Genomic DNA, 18,709 nt, shown 5'->3' with positions numbered 1-18,709 from the left:
TAAAATGTACAGTATTATTTATTATGGTAACTGAGAGGATTTTGCTTATGATACCTTGATTGTAATTCTCTAAACTTTCAATTATTTGATCTATTCGCTTCGTTAGTCATCATCAAGTGTCATCATAGGTCATCATGCTCACAAAGTCCTTGTAGAGAATGACATTTTTATCAGGATCAACAGCCGCAGACAGCATTTCATCCATCTCTTCTTGTGTGAAGGGCTCTCCTTCAAAACAGAAAGAATTCATTTTGTTAACTTAAAACATCAGAATTAGTAAACTTGACTTCTTTGTGAATTCCTTAGCTGTGTCCCAATTCAGAGACTGCATCCTTCAAAGGCCTAGCAACTTTTTTATAAGTTATATGAATGCAGCCTTCGAAAGATGCAGTCTCTGAATTGAGACACAGCTTATGTATTGTTAAATTGTGAGACAAAAGAGCATTGCACATTGATTTTAAAATATCAGAAGCCTATCTTTTTAATAGTCTCACTGGACATACTATACCTTCTTGTGTTAGATATTTGGTCAGTTCCTCTGGTTTCAAGTGTCCTTTTTTCTGTTGATCTAAAACCTTTTAAAAGAGACAACAGCACCGTTCCATTGAATAATTCCATTAGTACAAGGTCTCCATCTTTATGTACCCAATTTGAAATGTACTTTGAAATTGCTGACAATTTCACTGAACATTTTTTTTCTGCAGTGTAACCAAGGTGAATTCAAACATCAAAACAAGAATAACAAAATGTTAAAGTGTCAGAGCATAAGACACCTCAAAGGCCTGGAGGAGCAAGTCTTCTGGAATAGGACGGAACCTGCAATAAAGAGGATTTTTGATCAAGAATTTGCAATGTTGTTGTTAATCTTTGTTTCACAGCTTAAAACACTTGATTTAAGTTTTTTGTTAAATCCTATAGGGAAACTGAATAGGAAAATACTTATGCAAACAAGGTTGATGAATAAGTGGTCAGCTTTTTCATCATGATGTGCACTTAAGGGTTATTTCAAACACAGGACATCCCACCAAAATGCAAGGAAACCCATCAGTGACAATGAGTAGTGTTATTTTTGTATTATTTTTATATACTATTATAGCATTTCTAATATTTTGAATTATAATTTTATATTTTCAGTCTTTATTTTCGTTTTAGTAATTTTTTTTTTTTTAATTTCTATTTAGCTTTAATTTATTTTTGGGTAACACTTTATTTCACAGTGCTGTAGTTACACATTACTACATGTGCTTACTATTGTAATAACAGTAATTTATGCATAATTACAAGTAACTAACCCTAAACCAAACCCTAACCCTAACTGTACTACAAGTACATGTAGTTAATTAATAGTACTCAGTACTTATTAGAGTAATTACAATGTAACTATGGCACTGTAATATAAAGTGTAACCTATTTTTGTTTCAGTTTTAGTAATTTCAGTATTTCAACTTAAACTTAAAATTGCCAGGGTAACATTTCTACTCTAAGTTTATGTTTTTTTCATGTTATGTATATATATATATATATATATATATATATATATTATTTTAGTTTCAGCTTTATTTCAATTACCAATAACTACAAATGCTATAAAATGCTATATTGGACCAAAATTCATACAAAAAAAAAAAAAAAAAAAAAAAGTAAACTGATCCAAAACCTTTTTTTTTTTTTTTTTGGTAACATTTGGATGAGATGTTGGGTGGGCCCATCACCAATTAACTGTTTGACAAGCACATTTAACCTGCACAAACCTTTTATTATTGCAACAGTAAAATTATTACTGCAATCAGTAAAAAAAAAAAAAAATACAAAATAAAAAGAGTTTAACTATAATTTTTCTATTTTCAGAATTTGGTTGTTTTACTTTAGTAAAATCTAGTTCATGAATATTTTATTGGTTGATTAGGGCTTGCACATGGTTGTGAACACTGATTTAGGGCATATAGAGCATATACAATGGTTCTTTATTGCAAGGCTAAAAATTTTCTTAATTAGCAAAGCATTTAAGCACTGTCCCAATCACCCAAAATTATACTGTCCCATCCACCCAAATTGTGTTTGGGTGGATTGGACAAAATAAAAACAACCTAATTCTGAAAATAGAAACATGATATTCACATTTTTTTTACTGATTTTGTAGCAGTAGTGCATCATATTCATGTTTCTATCAAAAGTTTGTACAAAGTTTGTAGCTATGACAATTTTAGGACCTTATTATTAAAACTACCAAAAGCTTATGTCATTTTCCTCAGTTCATGCATTTCACGGTCAACTTCCTGTTTGATGCATGCCCCGCCCACCTACATGATGTTAGACCAATGAGGGCATCCCATTTTAATTATGTGGTCTCGCAGCTAGGGCTCAGCAAAAAAAAGTTTTTATTTTCAATCATCAGGTGAGAAAATAAATTCTATATAGTTATATAGTCCCATTTGACCTTATGTCCCAATCACCCTTAATTCACCCTATATATACATTTTATACAGGCTAATAAATATGGCCATATAGTCAACAAACACCAAACCAAACACCAAACCAATCAGAAAAGAATTCAAAAAAGAATTTCCATTAAAATCATTTCCATAAAAAAAAAAAAAAAACCATTTACTTATTTGTAATTCTGCAAAAAGCACAATATTTTTATAATTAAAAATGTATAATATATTGACCTAGTCTTTAAGAAAATAACGAAAAAAAAAAAAATGTAATTTCATAAAAATGGCAGTTTATGTAAAATAGTGTTCTCTGGAAATGTTGATATTAATGTTGATATACTAGGCTAAGTATAAATCTTGTAATACCTCTTGTGGCATTGAATAATAAAATGATAGGCTATACTACAATAATAAATTAGCAGCCTAATATTAAATACACTGCCTGTGACACACACAGGCACACACACACACACACACACACACATATATATATATATATATATATATATATATATATATATATATATATATAAATTAAATCTCTGGGATCACATGAAGGTAATTTATGAAATCAACTAAATTTTATATAATAAAATGGCCATTTTAGACACAAAACCAAACCAATCAGGCATAGAAAACCAAAAATAACTTGTCATTTGCATTAAAAAAAAAATCTGTTTTGGCAGGGACATATTTGTAATTCTGCAGAAAGCTCAAGATTATTATAATTTATCCGATTGATCCTAATCACTTCACTCTCAGTGACAGTCTTACTTGCGCTCCAGCAGGATCTTAGTCATAGTTGGAAGAAACTTCTCATAGCGTACAAACCCAGTGGGCTCTTCTTCTTCTAGCTGTGGAAGCAGTCACACATCATTACTACTAATCTACTCAGTTTGCAAGAGTCAATATCTAAATGAACCAGTGCCCAGCACTGTAAAAACAAACCACTGACCTCAGCAATTATATCATGCAATTCAGCTTCTGATGGAAAACAGCCAAGTGAACGGATAATGGTGCCTATTTCTCTTTTACAGTGAAAAAAAAAAAAAAAAAAAAAAAAATCAGTGTTAAACAAGTCACCGTCATATAACAGATATCAGACAGTAAATTTGAACTTAATAAACCACTAAGTAAGACAGGAAGCAAGGAAAGTGACATTTTAAAACCTTGACATGTTACCTGACATCAACAGTCTTGTTGGATTCATGGTCAAATACGTCAAAGGCATTACTTATCCTCTTTTGAGTTTCTGTTATAATAGTTTCTGACAAAAGGAAATTATGTTTCAGCAAACATGGCAAAACAGTGGAGTAGACGTCTCAGTTAATTCTGTAGTTTTTAATTTACTTTAATTTTATTTTCCAAGCAAGTCTATTAACAACTATGGTCTTTTACTTTGCTTCTCCGCGTTAGCTGGCTACATATTCGATAGTTTGCACAAACCATTTAGGGGATAAAAATTGTAGTAATGCCAATTGCCAACTGAGCTACAAACAACACGTAAGGGTACAAATGCTACTAGTTAAATCGTAAGCCCAAAAGGGATAAGTTTTGCATTTTGAATGTAACATTGTTACCTGCGTTGTACTTGTCCGCCATGTCCAAAACACTGGTTGCTAGGTAACGTGAACACTAGCTGCCTTCACGTGCTCTCGGAATTATCGTAAATACGAGTTTCCTCGTATCACAACTTCAGCATAATGCTGCCTTTGATAATTCCCACTTCTGAAGTCGTGATAACGAGCTCATCGCATTGAAGTTTCGAAATTGGAGGGCGTTCATGTGCAATTTTTGTGCAAAATGGTGTTCTCTGGCAATATTGATATTAATATTGATATAGGCTATAGCCTATAAATCTTTTATGTGCTATTGTGGCACTGAATAATAAAATGATAGCCTATACAATAATAAATTAGTCTGCGACAGTTAAAAAATGCTTAATACATCAGAAATCACATGAAGGTAATTTATATATGTATGTATGTATGTATATATATATATATATATATATATATATATATATATATATATGTATATATATTGCCTATATATACATTTTATACAGGCTAATAAATATGGCCATATAGTCACCAAACACCAAACCAAACACCAAACCAATCAGACATAGGAAACAAAAAATAATTTCCATTAAAATAAATTCCATTAAAAAAAAAAAAAAAAAAAAAAAAACACATTTACTTAGCCTATTTGTAATTCTGCAAAAAAGCACAATATTTTTATAATTAAAAATGTATAATATATTGACCTAGCCTTTAAGAAAAAACGAGAGAGAGAAAAAAATGTAATTTCATAAAAATGGCAGTCTATGTAAAATAGTCTTCTCTGGCAATGTTGATATTAATGTTGATATACTAGGCTAAGTATAAATCTTTTAATAGCTCTTGTGGTATCGAATAATGAAATGATAGGCTATACTACAATAATAAATTAGCAGCCTAATATTAAATAGGCTATTATGTTACTGTAACCCTAGGCTATATAAAAACGGTCTATTTATTATTAGCCTTATTAGTATTATATTGAGATTTATTTATTTTTATTTATTTTCTGCAATTAACTGAATACTGATATTAAATTACTACTTTTAGTTCCAGCAATTCCCTCATGATTTACATTTTATTATCTTTTACAATAGCTATATAGTGATATTTACGGTTCTTTGCTCTTCTACTATGTGCATTACGGTAGATTATATAAGGGTAAACTTGCCCCTTCTGCTCTGACTGCTGCCCATCAGTGACCGCATCAAGCGTCTCTGGACAGTCCGCACATAACCTGCTCTTTCCGCTCATATTTCACAAATTTGGGGTATAACGTCTAAAAAATAAAGAATCAAACCGACAAAAATGAGCGCAATGAATGTGAAGAAGCTGAAAGTGAATGAACTGAAGGACGAACTGAAGAAAAGGAGTCTGTCTGATAAAGGGCTGAAGGCTGAGCTGATGGCCCGGCTACAGGCCGCTCTGGATCAGGAGGCGCTGTCCACCGACACCAACGGCTCTGAAGGACAGTACGAGGATGGAGGCGGCCTCAGTTACATGGGCGATGAAGACCTTGAGGAAGATCTGGTTGGAGAGAGCATGGAGGCTGATGAGGAAGAAGAGGAGGAGGAGGAGGATGGAGAGAACGCGGAGGCCGAGGACATGGAGGAGGATGCCGGGGTAGAGATGGATAAATCAGATGAAGATGAAGATGTCCTGCTCAAAGAAGATGATGAAGAGATGGAGAAATTTGATGAGGATGATGTGGCTCTCGACATGGGCCCTGGCGAGGGTGAGATTACATGATGAAGCTTGTGCAATTCATATTTTTTAAATGCATATTTGGGTTTTGATGAAAGAATAATTCATTCTGACAGCAGAGCGCATACAGGATTTTATGAGATGCTGCCGCTGCTGTCCCATTTGTGTCTCTTTGACTTACTACTGATACAGAATACTAATAGATTTAACCCAGTTTAGCATGTAATGCATAAGACAAAGAACAAAAAAACTGAACATTTTTAAAAAAGTTACTTAATATTTTTTTTTTTATTTTTTTTTTTATGTATCACCACACAATTTATGCAATAATATTTTTTATTCATTTTCATTTGATATTTATAATAAGTCTACTAGGCCTATATTTATGGTCAGCTGTAATATTTCTAGTTTTTAATATGAAAAGCTTGTGTAGATGTTGTATATCAAATTAAACAAGAGAATCTGCTGATTCAGAAGATACTTCTGTTTTGTCATGGTTTGCACAATTTTTTAATTTTCAATTCAGCAGTAACCGATTCAAATCGAATCGAAATCAAATGAAATGTTTAGGTAAAATGTAGGACAGTTTACTGAGAATGACCTTTAATATGTTGGTTTTTATTGGTTGAGCAGTAGGCTCTCGGGTCAGTGAGCTGTAACAGGATGCTGAAGTGGAGATAGGAAGGACAAAAGCTCCAGATGGAGTCTGTGCATAATGATCTCAGTTCATTTATTTTACTCTGCCTGCCCTGGAGTAGTGAGGAGGACCTCATGAGGACACTGTTATTCTTTGTCTTCATTTCACACAGTGTTTCCCAACCCTGATGCTGGACTGGAGTACCCCCAACATAGGGGTGGGCGATCTGACGATTTTATATCTTGATCATCCACAATCTATTTTTCACATGAATCATAGAGAAATCTTTTATGTCCTCATAATAATGTTAAAATACAGCAATGACTGGCTACTAGATGGCTGTGCTGACTGGCCAAATTATATCACGTGTCTCTATCATGTGTCTTTTATGCGTGGTGACGCATTTGAAAAACAATTCAACAGCAGTAGGGCTGTGTGATGAATCAAATGTTAGTTTTGGTTAGTTTGCCTTCCAATGATTATGAAAACGTAATAATCAAGATAAAATGATCATTTCGCCGCATGCCGTTCCTTTCCTTTAAAGTGGTGTGTTTTCGGCCTTCATTAAAAGCCTAAACTTAAAGGAACACTCCACTTTTTTTGAAAATAGGCTCATTTTCCAACTCCCCTAGAGTTAAACAGTTGAGTTTTACCGTTTTCGAATCCATTCAGCCGATCTCCGGGTTTGGCGGTACCACTTTTAGCATAGCTTAGCATAGTTCATTGAATCTGATTAGACCGTTAGCATCTTGCTCAAAAATGACCAAAGAGTTTCGATATTTTTCCTATTTAAACTTGACTCTTCTGTAGTTACATTGTGTACTAAGACCGACGGAAAATGAAAAGTTGCAATTTTCTAGGCCGATATGGCTGGGAACTATACTCTCATTCTGGCGTAATAATCAAGGAAATTTGCTGTCGTACCATGGCTGCAGCAGGCGCAATGATATTACGCAGTGCTTCTCACAAATGTCTCCATGGTTGCAAGGCACGCTCCCTGTGCAAGCAGGGGGTCACAGGCACTGTGTAATATCATTGCGCCTGCTGCACCCATGGTACGGCAGCAAATTTCCTTGATTATTACGCCAGAATGAGAGTATAGTTCCCAGCCATATCGGCCTAGAAAATTGCAACTTTTCATTTTCCGTTGGTCTTAGTACACGATGTAACTACAGAAGAGTCAAGTTTTAAATAGGAAAAATATTGAAACTCTTTGGTCAGTTTTTAAGGAGATGCTAACTGTCTAATCAGATTCAATGAACTATGCTAAGCAATGCTAAAAGTGGTACCGCCAGACCCGGAGATCGGCTGAATGGATTCGAAAACGGTAAAACTCAACTGTTTAACTCTAGGGGAGTTGGAAAATGAGCCTATTTTCAAAAAAAGTGGAGTGTGCCTTTAACTTCCAAATCAGTCAAATCATGTAACTTCATGTACTATGGGACAGGCTATATTTTAAAAAGGGTTATTAAAGGGGCATTAAACTGCCCCATGTGCTTTCTGTGTGCGTGTTGTGAATACGGACAAGCAAATTACACTTTGGGTTTCAGGCGCCACGTCTAAATGGTCAAATATACACAAAAGTCAAAATGTCTGTCTTGGAGAGTATTTACATAAAGACAGTAGGTTATGTCTTCAGTGAATGAACAGTTGGGATAGAAAATATATAATATCTATATACATTATATTAGATCCATGCATTCGGTCTTAAAGGTGCAATGTGTAAAATTTGGGAGGATATGCAATATAATATAAATAACTATGTTTTCAGTGGTGCATAAAGACCTTGCATAATGAACGTTATGTTTTTATTACCTTAGAATGAGCCATTTCTATCTACATACACCGCGGGTCCCCTTACATGTTAAGTCACCATTATGTGCCGGCATGTTTCTACAGCAGTCCTAAACAGACAAACTACTCTACAGAGTGCGTTTCGTCACTATGCTGTTGTTCTTCTAACTCGTTCCTGTTTTTAGAGGCAGCTTGCATCGTCACTACGTTGAATACGCACAAAGTAGTAGTAGTAGTAGTAGTAGTTGTCTGGTTTATTAGAAGCAGAGACTGTTCTTTGTTAGAAGTAAGAAGAAACCTCATTGCTACACTGGCTACTCTCTTCTGTCTCAGACGACAACATCTTTGTCTTGTGTCAGCCAGACGGCCACCGTAGCTTCTCCGCTAAAATTTACACATTGAACCTTTAAAGCCTAATGCAAATACCTGCTGCTGTCTGTATCATTAATGTTAAACAAAAGACGAAGACAAAATCACTCACTGCTCTTGACTGAATAACTTTAGTAGTTTTAATAAGATTCAATGTATTTTTAATTCATACAGTGAAGACTATGCAGTGTTTTAAAGTTTAACTCAGGGTTTAATGACTATTTTGACAACTGACAACTGCTTAATGCAATACTGTGTTTTAAACTGTGCAAATAGATAGTCTATAGGCTTGTTCCAGTTTGGATATTCTAGATAGTACATCTCAAAATAGTAAAGATCACGATTCAGATTGTGGATCGTGAATATGTTTTAGAAGATTGTGATATGAAATTTTGGGAAGATCGCCCACCCCTACCCCAACAGTACACATTTTGGATGTCTCTCTTATCCGACAGCCATTTCAGGTCTTGAATTCTCTACTAACGTGCTGATGAGTTAAATCAGGTGAGTTTAATTAGGGAGTAGGGGGTACTCCAGGATGGTGAACGTGATTTTACCAAGTACAACATGTTCTTGGATCAACATCTTTGTTGATCCTGGAATAAGGTTACAATCAACCAATCAGATTTGAGGAACAACTTTACAGTTTATAACAAGTTAAGGCTTAAAACCAGGGTTAAGTGCTTCTACAGCAATGTTATTTGCCTATCATTTCTCTCTGATTTTAGGGATAACTTATGAGTAGGGTTATGGATAGGGTTATCCCATATTCCTATTTTTTCATTTTCTATTTAATTTTTGTTATGTCAAGCACAAGTTGCACACATAGGGAAAGAGGTGCTTGTGAATTTTGCCCATCAGTATCACCAAATATGCCTTGAATATTTGCACACACTGTAACACTTTTCTTCAAGATGCATGCAATGTGAATCTGAAAATGTGTGTTACTTAGCTCAAAATTGCCCAGATTGCAGTTGTTTTGGTCTTTACCCAAATAAGTGCTGCGGTGTACTAACCGCACTGTATGACTTCGCTCCTTGATTTTAAAGATGTGAACTTATAATTAAATACACCTTTCTTTTAAAATACTGCTCATTGCAATTCATGCATAACCGAAGTAACCAGAAGTCCTTCAGTAATTATTTGGACCATCATGTTACATCATGATGGGTCCAGCAGGGAGGTACGCCTCCTTACGTTTTATTGTTTTATTTCCAAAGGGGATGCGGACAAAGACAAGAATGATGAACAGAAGAATAAGAAGGGTGTAAAGAGACGGCGAGATGAACATGGAAGGGGCTACTTTGAATTTATTGAAGAAAGCAAATACAGCCGGTAAGAAACGTGCAGTCGGCCTCTGGTACTCCTGAGGTACCGCTGCACCTTAAAGATTTATGAGCAGTTTTGGCAGTGAAGAGCCAAATCTGACATGCTGTTCCTCATCAGTGCAAAGAAACACACATTTTTACTGACCATTTTGAAATTACTTTCGGTCTATAATAAGGGCATCTCTGTCACCTCAAGTGGTATTTTTTTCCCCTTAGAAATGTTTTTGCGTAGGTCAGAGCTTGGGCTGTTAAAAGATGAAACGTGTTTATATGAAAATATTCAATGGGGTATTGATTCATTTCCAGAAAAGAAACTATTTATATATGTCTTTTCATTTTTTTTTTTTATTCCGTATTGAATGTTATCACTAAAAAAATATCACTAAAGTGCATTGTGGATGCATTTTGTGTATTCTTCCTTATCTTATTTATATTGTTTTATGTTTTCATGTGTATGATGTTTAATTGAATTTATACGATGTGATGGTATTGTCTTTTCCCAGGAACTGCATGCAACCACTGTATATTATCAATTTAATATATATATATATATATATATATATATATATACAAAGCCATTAAACACATAAAAATACATTTCAAAAACATTTTATTTTCAAAATATATTGAAATAGTAAGTTAAAAAAAATCAGATAAAGTGTTTTACCTGTAAAATATAATCCGAGCAGATTTTTTTTTTTTGTGCAAATCCACCATGTGATCCCATTTTATTAAAAAACTACTAATGTTTGATTTAATTGTTTATTTGATTTAATTGTGTATGTATTCTGTGAAAAAAATGAGGTGAAGAAATAAATAATCCATAAAATCCAAAGGAAGTTCAATGGGAACTTATAATGGCTCTGAATTTTATTAAATTTCCCTCAGGGCGAAGTCTCCCCAGCCCCCTCTGGAGGAAGAGGATGAAGAGTTTGATGACACAACTGTGTGTTTGGACACCTGTAAGTATGAAGATCTCACAAATACTGCTCAAATATATACTAATAATAAACACTGAATATTTCATTGAGCAACATGCATAATATATGTCTGTAAAGTGTCAAATGTTTAGTGAGGTGATATGCTAAAGCCTCAAGTCATTTGTCTATCTCTTTATTTCCTCAGACAACTGTGACCTGCACTTCAAGGTGTCTCGGGATCGGTATAGCGCCTCTTCTCTCACCATGGAGAGCTTTGCTTACCTTTGGGCAGGGGGACGAGCATCTTATGGTGTGGCACAGGGCAAGGCTTGCTTTGAAATGAAGGTGAGAACACTGTTTTAACCTCATCTTTACTATTTATAGTTGTCCTGTCATGCCCCTAGACTTATTCTTGCATGTCTTTGCACCAGATTATCGAGAAGATACCTGTAAAACACATTTCTAGCAAAGGAATTGATATTCATGATGTCCTGGTGGGTTGGTCAACGGCAAATAGCTCTCTTCTGCTAGGTGAGGGTCTTTGTGTTGACTTCTTACATAGGAATATATTATAGTTGAACTATTAAATAAGTAACGTAATTTGAGTGTCCCTTTGACTTACATATTCACAGGGGAGGAAGCACACTCATATGCCTTTTCAACTAAGGCCAAGAAAACCAGCAACGGTGTGACAGAGGACTTTGGGGAGGCATTCGATGAGAATGATGTTGTCGGATGCTTTATTGTAAGTATCCATGTGCTTTCTTATCAAGAATGAATGTTTAACCACTGTGCAGTTACTACTTTTGAACACTAAGAGGCGCCATGTATGTACATAGACTACTGTTTAAGAGTTTTAAATCAGTTCGATTTTTTTTTTTAAAGAAATTAATACTTTTTTTTTCAATAAGGATGCATTAAATTAATCAAAAGTGACCGTAAATACATTTATAATTTTATAAAATATTTTTTATTTCAAATAAATGCAGTTCTTTTGAACTTTCTATTAATCAAAGAACAGTATTTAATATTTTAAAGTTTTTTTTTTATCCAATTTAAAACATGTTTAGTTCTCAAGATTTTGAAATGAAATGTTCAACAAGTGTGGGTGTGTTGTGTCTGGCCATAATATATAATGATTGCTGTGTTTATTTGGCAGAATTTTGATGGAGCAGAAATGGAAATTTCCTTCTCCAAAAATGGACAGGATCTGGGAACAGCTTTCAAAGTCAGTAAGGATGAGTTTGAGGGGAAGCCGCTCTTCCCTCACGTCCTCTGCCACAACTGTGCGGTTGAGTTCAACTTCGGCCAGCGTGAAACACCGTACTTCCCCCAACCTGACGGCTTTACGCTCCTGCAGCAGATCCCTGTTTGCGATCGCATCAGAGGACCAAAGGGGCCCGAGACCAAAGAAGACTGTGAGGTTGGTTTCTTAGCCATTCATTACATTTTTCTTCTATATCATCATTAAAAGTTTAAAAGTCATCACTGAAATCTGCTGTAAATCTTCACAGGTCATTGTCATGGTCGGACTGCCTGGATCTGGAAAAACTGAATGGGTTACAAAGCACACAGAAGCCAATCCTGGAAAATACAACATTCTTGGGACAAACACCATCATAGAGAAGATGATGGTGAGTGTTGACATGAGAGATTTTAACATTAACATTAGTTAACTACACTAGTAAACAAGAACGAACAATGAACAATACTTCTACAGCATTTCAACATTCACTGATACATTTTTAAAATCAAAAGTTGTATTTGTTAACATTAGTTAATACACTGTGAACTAACATGAACAAACAATGAAGAATTATTACTCATGTTGTTCATTAACTGACATTAACAAAGATTAATAAATGCAGTAAAAATATATTGCTCATTGTTAGTTCATGTTAACTAATGCATTAACTAATGTTAATAAATGGGACCTTATTGTAAAGTGTTATCAAATTTTTTTTAGACATTATTAACATCATAATTTACGTTATTTTGATGTTGAAATTCAGATTTCCAGTTTGAAACGACAGTTGAAAGATGTAACAAAGCTCTCAGCAATATCTCAGCGTGCTCCTCTCTTCCTCGGAAAATTCATTGAGATCGCTGCACGTAAAAAACGCAACTACATTCTTGACCAGGTGACGTGGAGTTTACAAAAACATCACAAATAATCAAAATCAAAGCATTCAATAATCTCTCTTTGAGTTTTGCTCTCAATATATTTATTTTTCTTGTTACATATTCAGTGCATGATTTCCATATCAACTGCTGAAAATACAAAATCTTAAATGTCTCCATTTAGACTAACGTATCAGCACCAGCCCAAAGAAGGAAAATGTGCCTGTTTGCCGGGTTCCAGCGTAAAGCTGTAGTAGTCTGTCCAACAGATGAGGAATATATACAGAGGACTCAGAAAAAGGCAGAAACAGATGGCAAAGATGTACCTGAACATGCAGTCCTAAAAATGAAGGGTAAGATCCTTTTCTCAAGCCATACTTGATCTAAGATGTGTGCAACTGTGTTTTATCATTTATATATTATTATGGTATTTATTCATATTTTGTATTAGCTTTTATTTTCATATTTATGCCACACCTGCCAATGGCCAGTGATTTACCGGCCTTAAATATTTTTTCCAGCCTTGAAAAATAGATTAATCCTCATTAAAGTTTCAAAAGTTATTCAGTCAGAGCAAACAGTTATTCAGAGCAATAAGTGATTTTTCTTTATCTTTTGTTATTTAATTAACATTAAAAACACAGACAGCAGCAGGAATATTAAGCTGCTGTCACTTTAAGGCCTAATGCACGGATCCAATATACTGAGACACATACGTTTTCTTTCCCAACATCTTATGTTCACTTAAGACCTTATGGACCTTAGGAATGTCAAGGGCTTAACAGTAACAACACTGTTGTGCAATTCACAAAACTCCAAAATGACACACTATAACACTAATCTTTTCCAGGAATATACACGCTGCCTGTGGAAGGTGATTGCTTTACTGAAGTGGTTTATGTCGAGCTGCAGAAGGAAGAAGCATCCAAACTTCTTGAACAGTACAAGGAGGAGAGCAAAAATTCCCTTCCTCCTGAGAAGAAACCCAATCAGGGAGGTGTACACCTTAAGAGAGGAGGAACCCGGGGACGAGGAGGCAAAAATCTGTTCAACCGAGGAGGAGGACAGGGTCAGAGGGGCGGACGAGGTGGCTTTCAAAACCGAGGCAACTTCAGGGGTGGTACGCCATTTCAGTTATGCTAAATGTTTGTTTTTATTCTTTATATAAGCTTATTTGTATAGAGGAAAATTAAAGACACCGTAAAGCTGCACTTACATAATGTGGCATATTTAATAATGTATAAAGGAAATGAAAAGCTTTTCTGATTGTTTGGCAGTGCCTGGACCGCGTGGGGGGTTCAGCAGACCACCGAGAGGCTTCCTTCCTCCCCCTGCCTTCAGAGGAGGCTTCAACCGGGGCAGTTTTAACCGTGGTGGTGGGATGCCTAACAGGGGCGGTGCCCCCAGGCCAGGACCTGGGCGTGGCAATATGGTTAACATGGGCAACAGGGGCGGAGCCATGCACAGGGGCAACATGGGGCGAGGGGGAGGGGCCAACCGGGGAAACTTCAACCAGGTGAGAAATCATTGATAATGTAGATCATTTTTAGTTGTAAATTAAAATTTAGTTGTTGTTGTAGCAGCCTGAACAACTCGAATCTGTATGCCTGTAAGATAATCAGCTAATGAATGAAAAGTAGGTCAGTTTAAAACTAAAATGTGACCCACATGTGAACCATGAATTATAAATCTGCTGTTTCCACAGAAGTTCAGGGGTCGAGGAGGAAATAATCGAGGTTTTAAAAATGGCAACTTTAGCATGAACAAAGCACAAGCTTTCAACCAGAGCTGGCAACAAGGGGTGAGTCTCTCGAAAAATATAAAACAAGATCTTGCATAAAGAAAATGAGGCCTTTTTTTATCAAGGATTTTTTTTTCAAGGGTTAGTTCACCTTCGTTCATCTTCGGGACACAAATTAAGATATTTTTGATGAAATCCGAGAGGTATATGACTCGTCCGTAGACAGCAATTTAACTGACACTTTCAAGGTGCATTGTAACTTTTCAAGACATTGTTAAAACAGTCGACGTGACTGCAGTGGTTCAACCTTAATTTTATGAAGCAACGAGAATACTTTTTGTGCTCAAAAACAAAACAAAAATAACAACTTTATTCAACAACATCTTCTCTTCACTGTCATTATCTATATGCAGGTGACACAGTAAGCACAGTGAAGGCTTCCATGTTTGTGTCCGAATGCCAGCTCAGTATTGGCCAAAGCTGATCACGTGAGCAGCACGACGCATGCATATGATGCTGATGCAGGAGCCGGCCAATAATGAGTCAGCGTTCGAACCTGGAAGCGCTGGACGTAAACAACGTATGAGAATGACACAGGAGAGAAGATATTGTTGAATAAAGTCATTTTTTTTGGTTTGTTTTTGTGCACAAAAAGTGTTTTCGTTGCTTGATAAAATTAAAGTTGAACCACTGCAGTCACGTCGACTGTTTTAATGATGTCTTTAGTACCTTTCTGGACCCTGAAAGTGTCGGTTAAATTGCTGTCTATGGACGAGTCATATACCTCTCGGATTTCATCAAAAAATATCTTAATTTGTGTTCTGAAGATGAATGAAGGTCTTATGGTGAGTAATTAATGACAGAATTTAAAATATTTTGTTAGTTTTCGTTTTGTTTAATTCCAATGGTTGCTCTAATTAGATCCCTGTATTACAGTAAAACATATTTTCTTAAATCATAAAAAGATATGTATGTATGTAGTATATGTACATTAATAAATAACTATAAATAATACATCATGAAAGTAATGAAAAATTTGCAAAAAATATCAGTGGTCCTAAAAATGTATTCAAGCTTCCTTCTTTAATTCTTTTTTTCTTTGTCTTCATCAGTTCTGGAATCAAAAGCCATGGAGTCAACAATACCATCCTGGATATTACTGAATAATAGCTGTGATGGACTGATATCACATAAAGCTTTAACGTCAGAAGTCATTCACTTTATTTAAAGTCCTTTTGTTGTTGTACAGATTTTAATAGGACATTGAGGAGAAATGACTCTGGAGCTTTCAAAGCTTTACAGGCTTCCTGTTACAGGTTTTTTTTTTCAACATTTCATCTTTGTCTTTATTCAGGTTCATATGACAGCGTGGTTCAATTCAGGAATCTCAGTATAACTTCAGGGTGGGATGTTTGTCTTTTAACAGCTTTCAGGGTTTTACTTTCAATTAGTCTTGTGTGAATCTTTGTGTTGCAGTAAGGCTCTGTAATATAAGAATGCTATTGTCGAGGCACTTTGCAGTAATATGAATAATTTGTCCTGCTGCAATAATATTTTAAGTTAAAGGAACATGAAACATTTAATGTATAAACTAAGATACTGAAATTTGGAGGAAGACTGTATATTCAAGAAAATTCATTGAAATAACTGGAAATTTCAACTGTAGTTATGTAATAATTGAGTGTTTTTGAATAATCGCTTCATTAGATTATATTGCTGAATTTTGAAAAGTCTTAATTTAAAAGTAGTCCGCCATCTGTACATAAATGAAGTAGGTGCTAAACAGTCTGTACCTCGAAGTCAAAACCTGCCCAGTGTAGAAAAGCAATGCCTGTTGTCTTATCATGTACTTGTTGTCATTTGAAACACCGCAGTCTAGTTATAATGTGTGTTTTGATCAGTGGTTTCAATATGTTTGGGGATAAGGCGAGCAAAGCTGCGTAAAGCCATCAGATTTTCAACATTTAATCTCTTTTCTGTCAGGAGCGATAAAGAGCATTTTCGAATCTTTGCACCTAAAAAAAAAAAAGAAAGCAGAATAGATGCTTTTTATTATTGCGGGTTCAGGATATTATTTATGTGTAGTTTATTTTATTAAGAGTTTTTTTTTTTTTTTCCCAGCTGTATTTTTAGAAATGTCATTTATTTTTTTATTTTATTTTGAAATGTGGCCTACTGCTTTTTAAAGATTAAGTATCTAAGTTAAGTGTCATAATATATTTTGGTCTTTTTGTGATTTATTTTACTTTTTAAAAGTGTACACGGTTTACAAATCAGTTGCAATCTTCTTTAATATAACCTTAGCTGTATAGACCTGTAAAAAATTGTAGTTGGCTTCAAAATTAAAGCAATTTAATAACACTCGACTAGAATATTGGACTACATCATCTTACTCTATGAAAATTATTTTATAATAGTTCTCTCTGTATTAAAGCTTTCAGAGGATGTCAGGGTGCCATTGTGGACTGTCAACAATAGACTGGTTTCTTTAAATGTGTAATTATTGTAACTGCAAACAAATGCAAACATCTACGCAGATAAAACACATTTGAAGGTTTCTTTCGCTTATCTATAATTCCCACAGCAGAGATGGTGTTGCATAACTATGAAACATTACCAACAGGATTACTTTACCAATAGGATGATCTTTAGTGACTGAAATATGCATATATATATTTATATTTATTTAATTTTATTATTATTATTATTTTTTTTTTTTTTTTTTTTTTTTACCGCTGTAGATAATCTCTCACATCAGTGTTGTTAAGATGTTCTCCATTGTCCCATACTTCTGATGCAAATGACAAATATGTTTTAGATAATTGTTGGCTAAAAAATACAGCAGATATTAGGAACATGATAATTTTATTACTTTAAAAGTATTACTGTTTTGTACTGGGAAATTGTTAATGGCATGTGCTGTAGGACATAAAAAAAATGAAATTTAAGCTTGTTTTGATGTTGTATTTGTTCATGTTTAAGGTATTTGGTCAGGTAAAAAATATAATATTGAGATTCTAACACTTTGTAATATAGACCTTTTTCCTTTCTTTTTATACCTTGCTATGTTTTGTATTTTACCTTTAATCAAGAAGAAAAAGATGAAACGAGTAACTTATTCAATGCATTCTTTTTGAAATAGATTGTTTTTAAATTATAATAAAATTTGAAGATAATTGGCTTACATTTGTCTATCTATCTATCTATCTATCTATCTATCTATCTATCTATCTATCTATCTCTCTCTCTCTCTCTCTCTCTCTCTCTCTCTCTCTCTCTCTCTCTCTCTCTCTATCTATCTATCTATCTATCTTTCTGTCTGTCTGTCTACGCAATTTAACAACTGGCACATTAGGCATACCGAGTGTTGCAATAAACTTAAGCTAACAGAGGACTAGAATTCCTAGCACAACCTATCCTATAGGCATATCCATGCAGAAATATAACACTCAAGTTAGTCTGTGACTATTTAACTCTGTTTATGTATAGCTCTGCCACATGAATGAGATGTAGTTACACTGAAACCAGAGACATTCATGCCAGGCTGTTTGCTGAGTCGAGCGCTACCCCTTTGAGATATATCATATTTCATGCCTGTTTCATGCCTGTTCAACAATAAAATTAAAAACAAATTCTTTTATATTAAGTCTTTAAATACTTGATATATATTTAATATAGTGGTCAGCAATGAATTAGATGTTTAACTTTTATTTTGAAACAAAGCGAACGGAAATGACTTGTTTAATTTATTTTCTTTACTAGAGCAAGTGGGAAAGTAACATTGGGCGACAAATACACAAATGCAGTGCTTCTAGGGGGCGCAAGACGGCTCAAAAATTTCAAATCCCTATTAAACCCTATTCAAATCTCAAGACGTTTTTTACCTCATGGGAGAAATTGTACACAATGTAAATTACAATCATTTAAATCTGTTACATCTACGGATTTCGACCTAATATGCAAACGCAAATCTGTGGAAAAACAATCTATATAAAATGATTATTAAAAAAAATCATTATCAGAGAATCATCAACTATTATCATTGGTCCATCCTTCTAGCGTAGAGAAAAGTAACACTCACCACGTGACAACGCGTCT

The 18,709-nt window shown here is 34.6% G+C and overlaps 2 protein-coding genes across 4 annotated transcripts; one reads left to right on the top strand and one right to left on the bottom strand.

The window, feature by feature from the left end:
- Window positions 1–4,156, bottom strand: efcab2 (EF-hand calcium binding domain 2). Its single transcript, XM_051868561.1, has 7 exons — window positions 4,016–4,156; window positions 3,618–3,702; window positions 3,391–3,463; window positions 3,210–3,289; window positions 774–816; window positions 509–575; window positions 1–228 (listed from the first exon to the last, which is right to left on the bottom strand). The coding sequence occupies exons 1-7, from the start codon at window positions 4,035–4,037 to the stop codon at window positions 113–115; spliced, it is 486 nt and encodes a 161-aa protein (XP_051724521.1). The 5' UTR covers window positions 4,038–4,156; the 3' UTR covers window positions 1–112.
- Window positions 4,157–5,153: 997 nt separating this feature from the next.
- On the top strand, window positions 5,154–17,787 carry hnrnpua (heterogeneous nuclear ribonucleoprotein Ua). Of its 3 annotated transcripts, none has more exons than XM_051868991.1 (14): window positions 5,154–5,732; window positions 9,722–9,836; window positions 10,718–10,791; window positions 10,955–11,094; window positions 11,181–11,280; window positions 11,382–11,494; window positions 11,909–12,172; window positions 12,264–12,383; window positions 12,762–12,890; window positions 13,055–13,223; window positions 13,721–13,990; window positions 14,148–14,386; window positions 14,579–14,671; window positions 15,724–17,787. In XM_051868991.1, the coding sequence occupies exons 1-14, from the start codon at window positions 5,306–5,308 to the stop codon at window positions 15,772–15,774; spliced, it is 2,304 nt and encodes a 767-aa protein (XP_051724951.1). In that variant the 5' UTR covers window positions 5,154–5,305; the 3' UTR covers window positions 15,775–17,787. The 3 variants fall into 3 exon arrangements, with proteins under 3 accessions (XP_051724951.1, XP_051724950.1, XP_051724952.1); XM_051868990.1 differs by having other exon boundaries at window positions 14,576–14,671; XM_051868992.1 differs by lacking the exon at window positions 15,724–17,787 and adding an exon at window positions 15,025–15,680 and having other exon boundaries at window positions 14,576–14,671.
- The last annotated feature ends 922 nt before the right edge of the window (window positions 17,788–18,709 follow it).

The sequence above is a fragment of the Ctenopharyngodon idella genome, chromosome 17 (assembly GCF_019924925.1).
Source record: "Ctenopharyngodon idella isolate HZGC_01 chromosome 17, HZGC01, whole genome shotgun sequence".
Taxonomy (NCBI): Eukaryota; Metazoa; Chordata; class Actinopteri; order Cypriniformes; family Xenocyprididae; genus Ctenopharyngodon; species Ctenopharyngodon idella.
The sequence above is the reverse complement of the archived record's forward strand: the minus strand, read 5'-3'. Positions and strand labels throughout refer to the sequence as shown.

Bases quoted from the DNA above. Each gene is read 5' to 3' on its own strand.
- efcab2 (XM_051868561.1), bottom strand. From the start codon at position 4,037: ATGGCGGACAAGTACAACGCAG. The intron at 817-3,209 runs GTAAGACTGTCA...TCTTTATTGCAG, and splicing joins AAGATCCTGCTGGAGCGCAA to GTTCCGTCCTATTCCAGAAG. The intron at 576-773 runs GTGTCTTATGCT...CTCTTTTAAAAG, and splicing joins TGCTCCTCCAGGCCTTTGAG to GTTTTAGATCAACAGAAAAA.
- hnrnpua (XM_051868990.1), top strand. From the start codon at position 5,306: ATGAGCGCAATGAATGTGAAGAAGCTGAAAGTGAATGAACTGAAGGAC. The intron at 11,095-11,180 runs GTGAGAACACTG...TCTTTGCACCAG, and splicing joins AGGCTTGCTTTGAAATGAAG to ATTATCGAGAAGATACCTGT. The intron at 12,891-13,054 runs GTGACGTGGAGT...GTCTCCATTTAG, and splicing joins GCAACTACATTCTTGACCAG to ACTAACGTATCAGCACCAGC.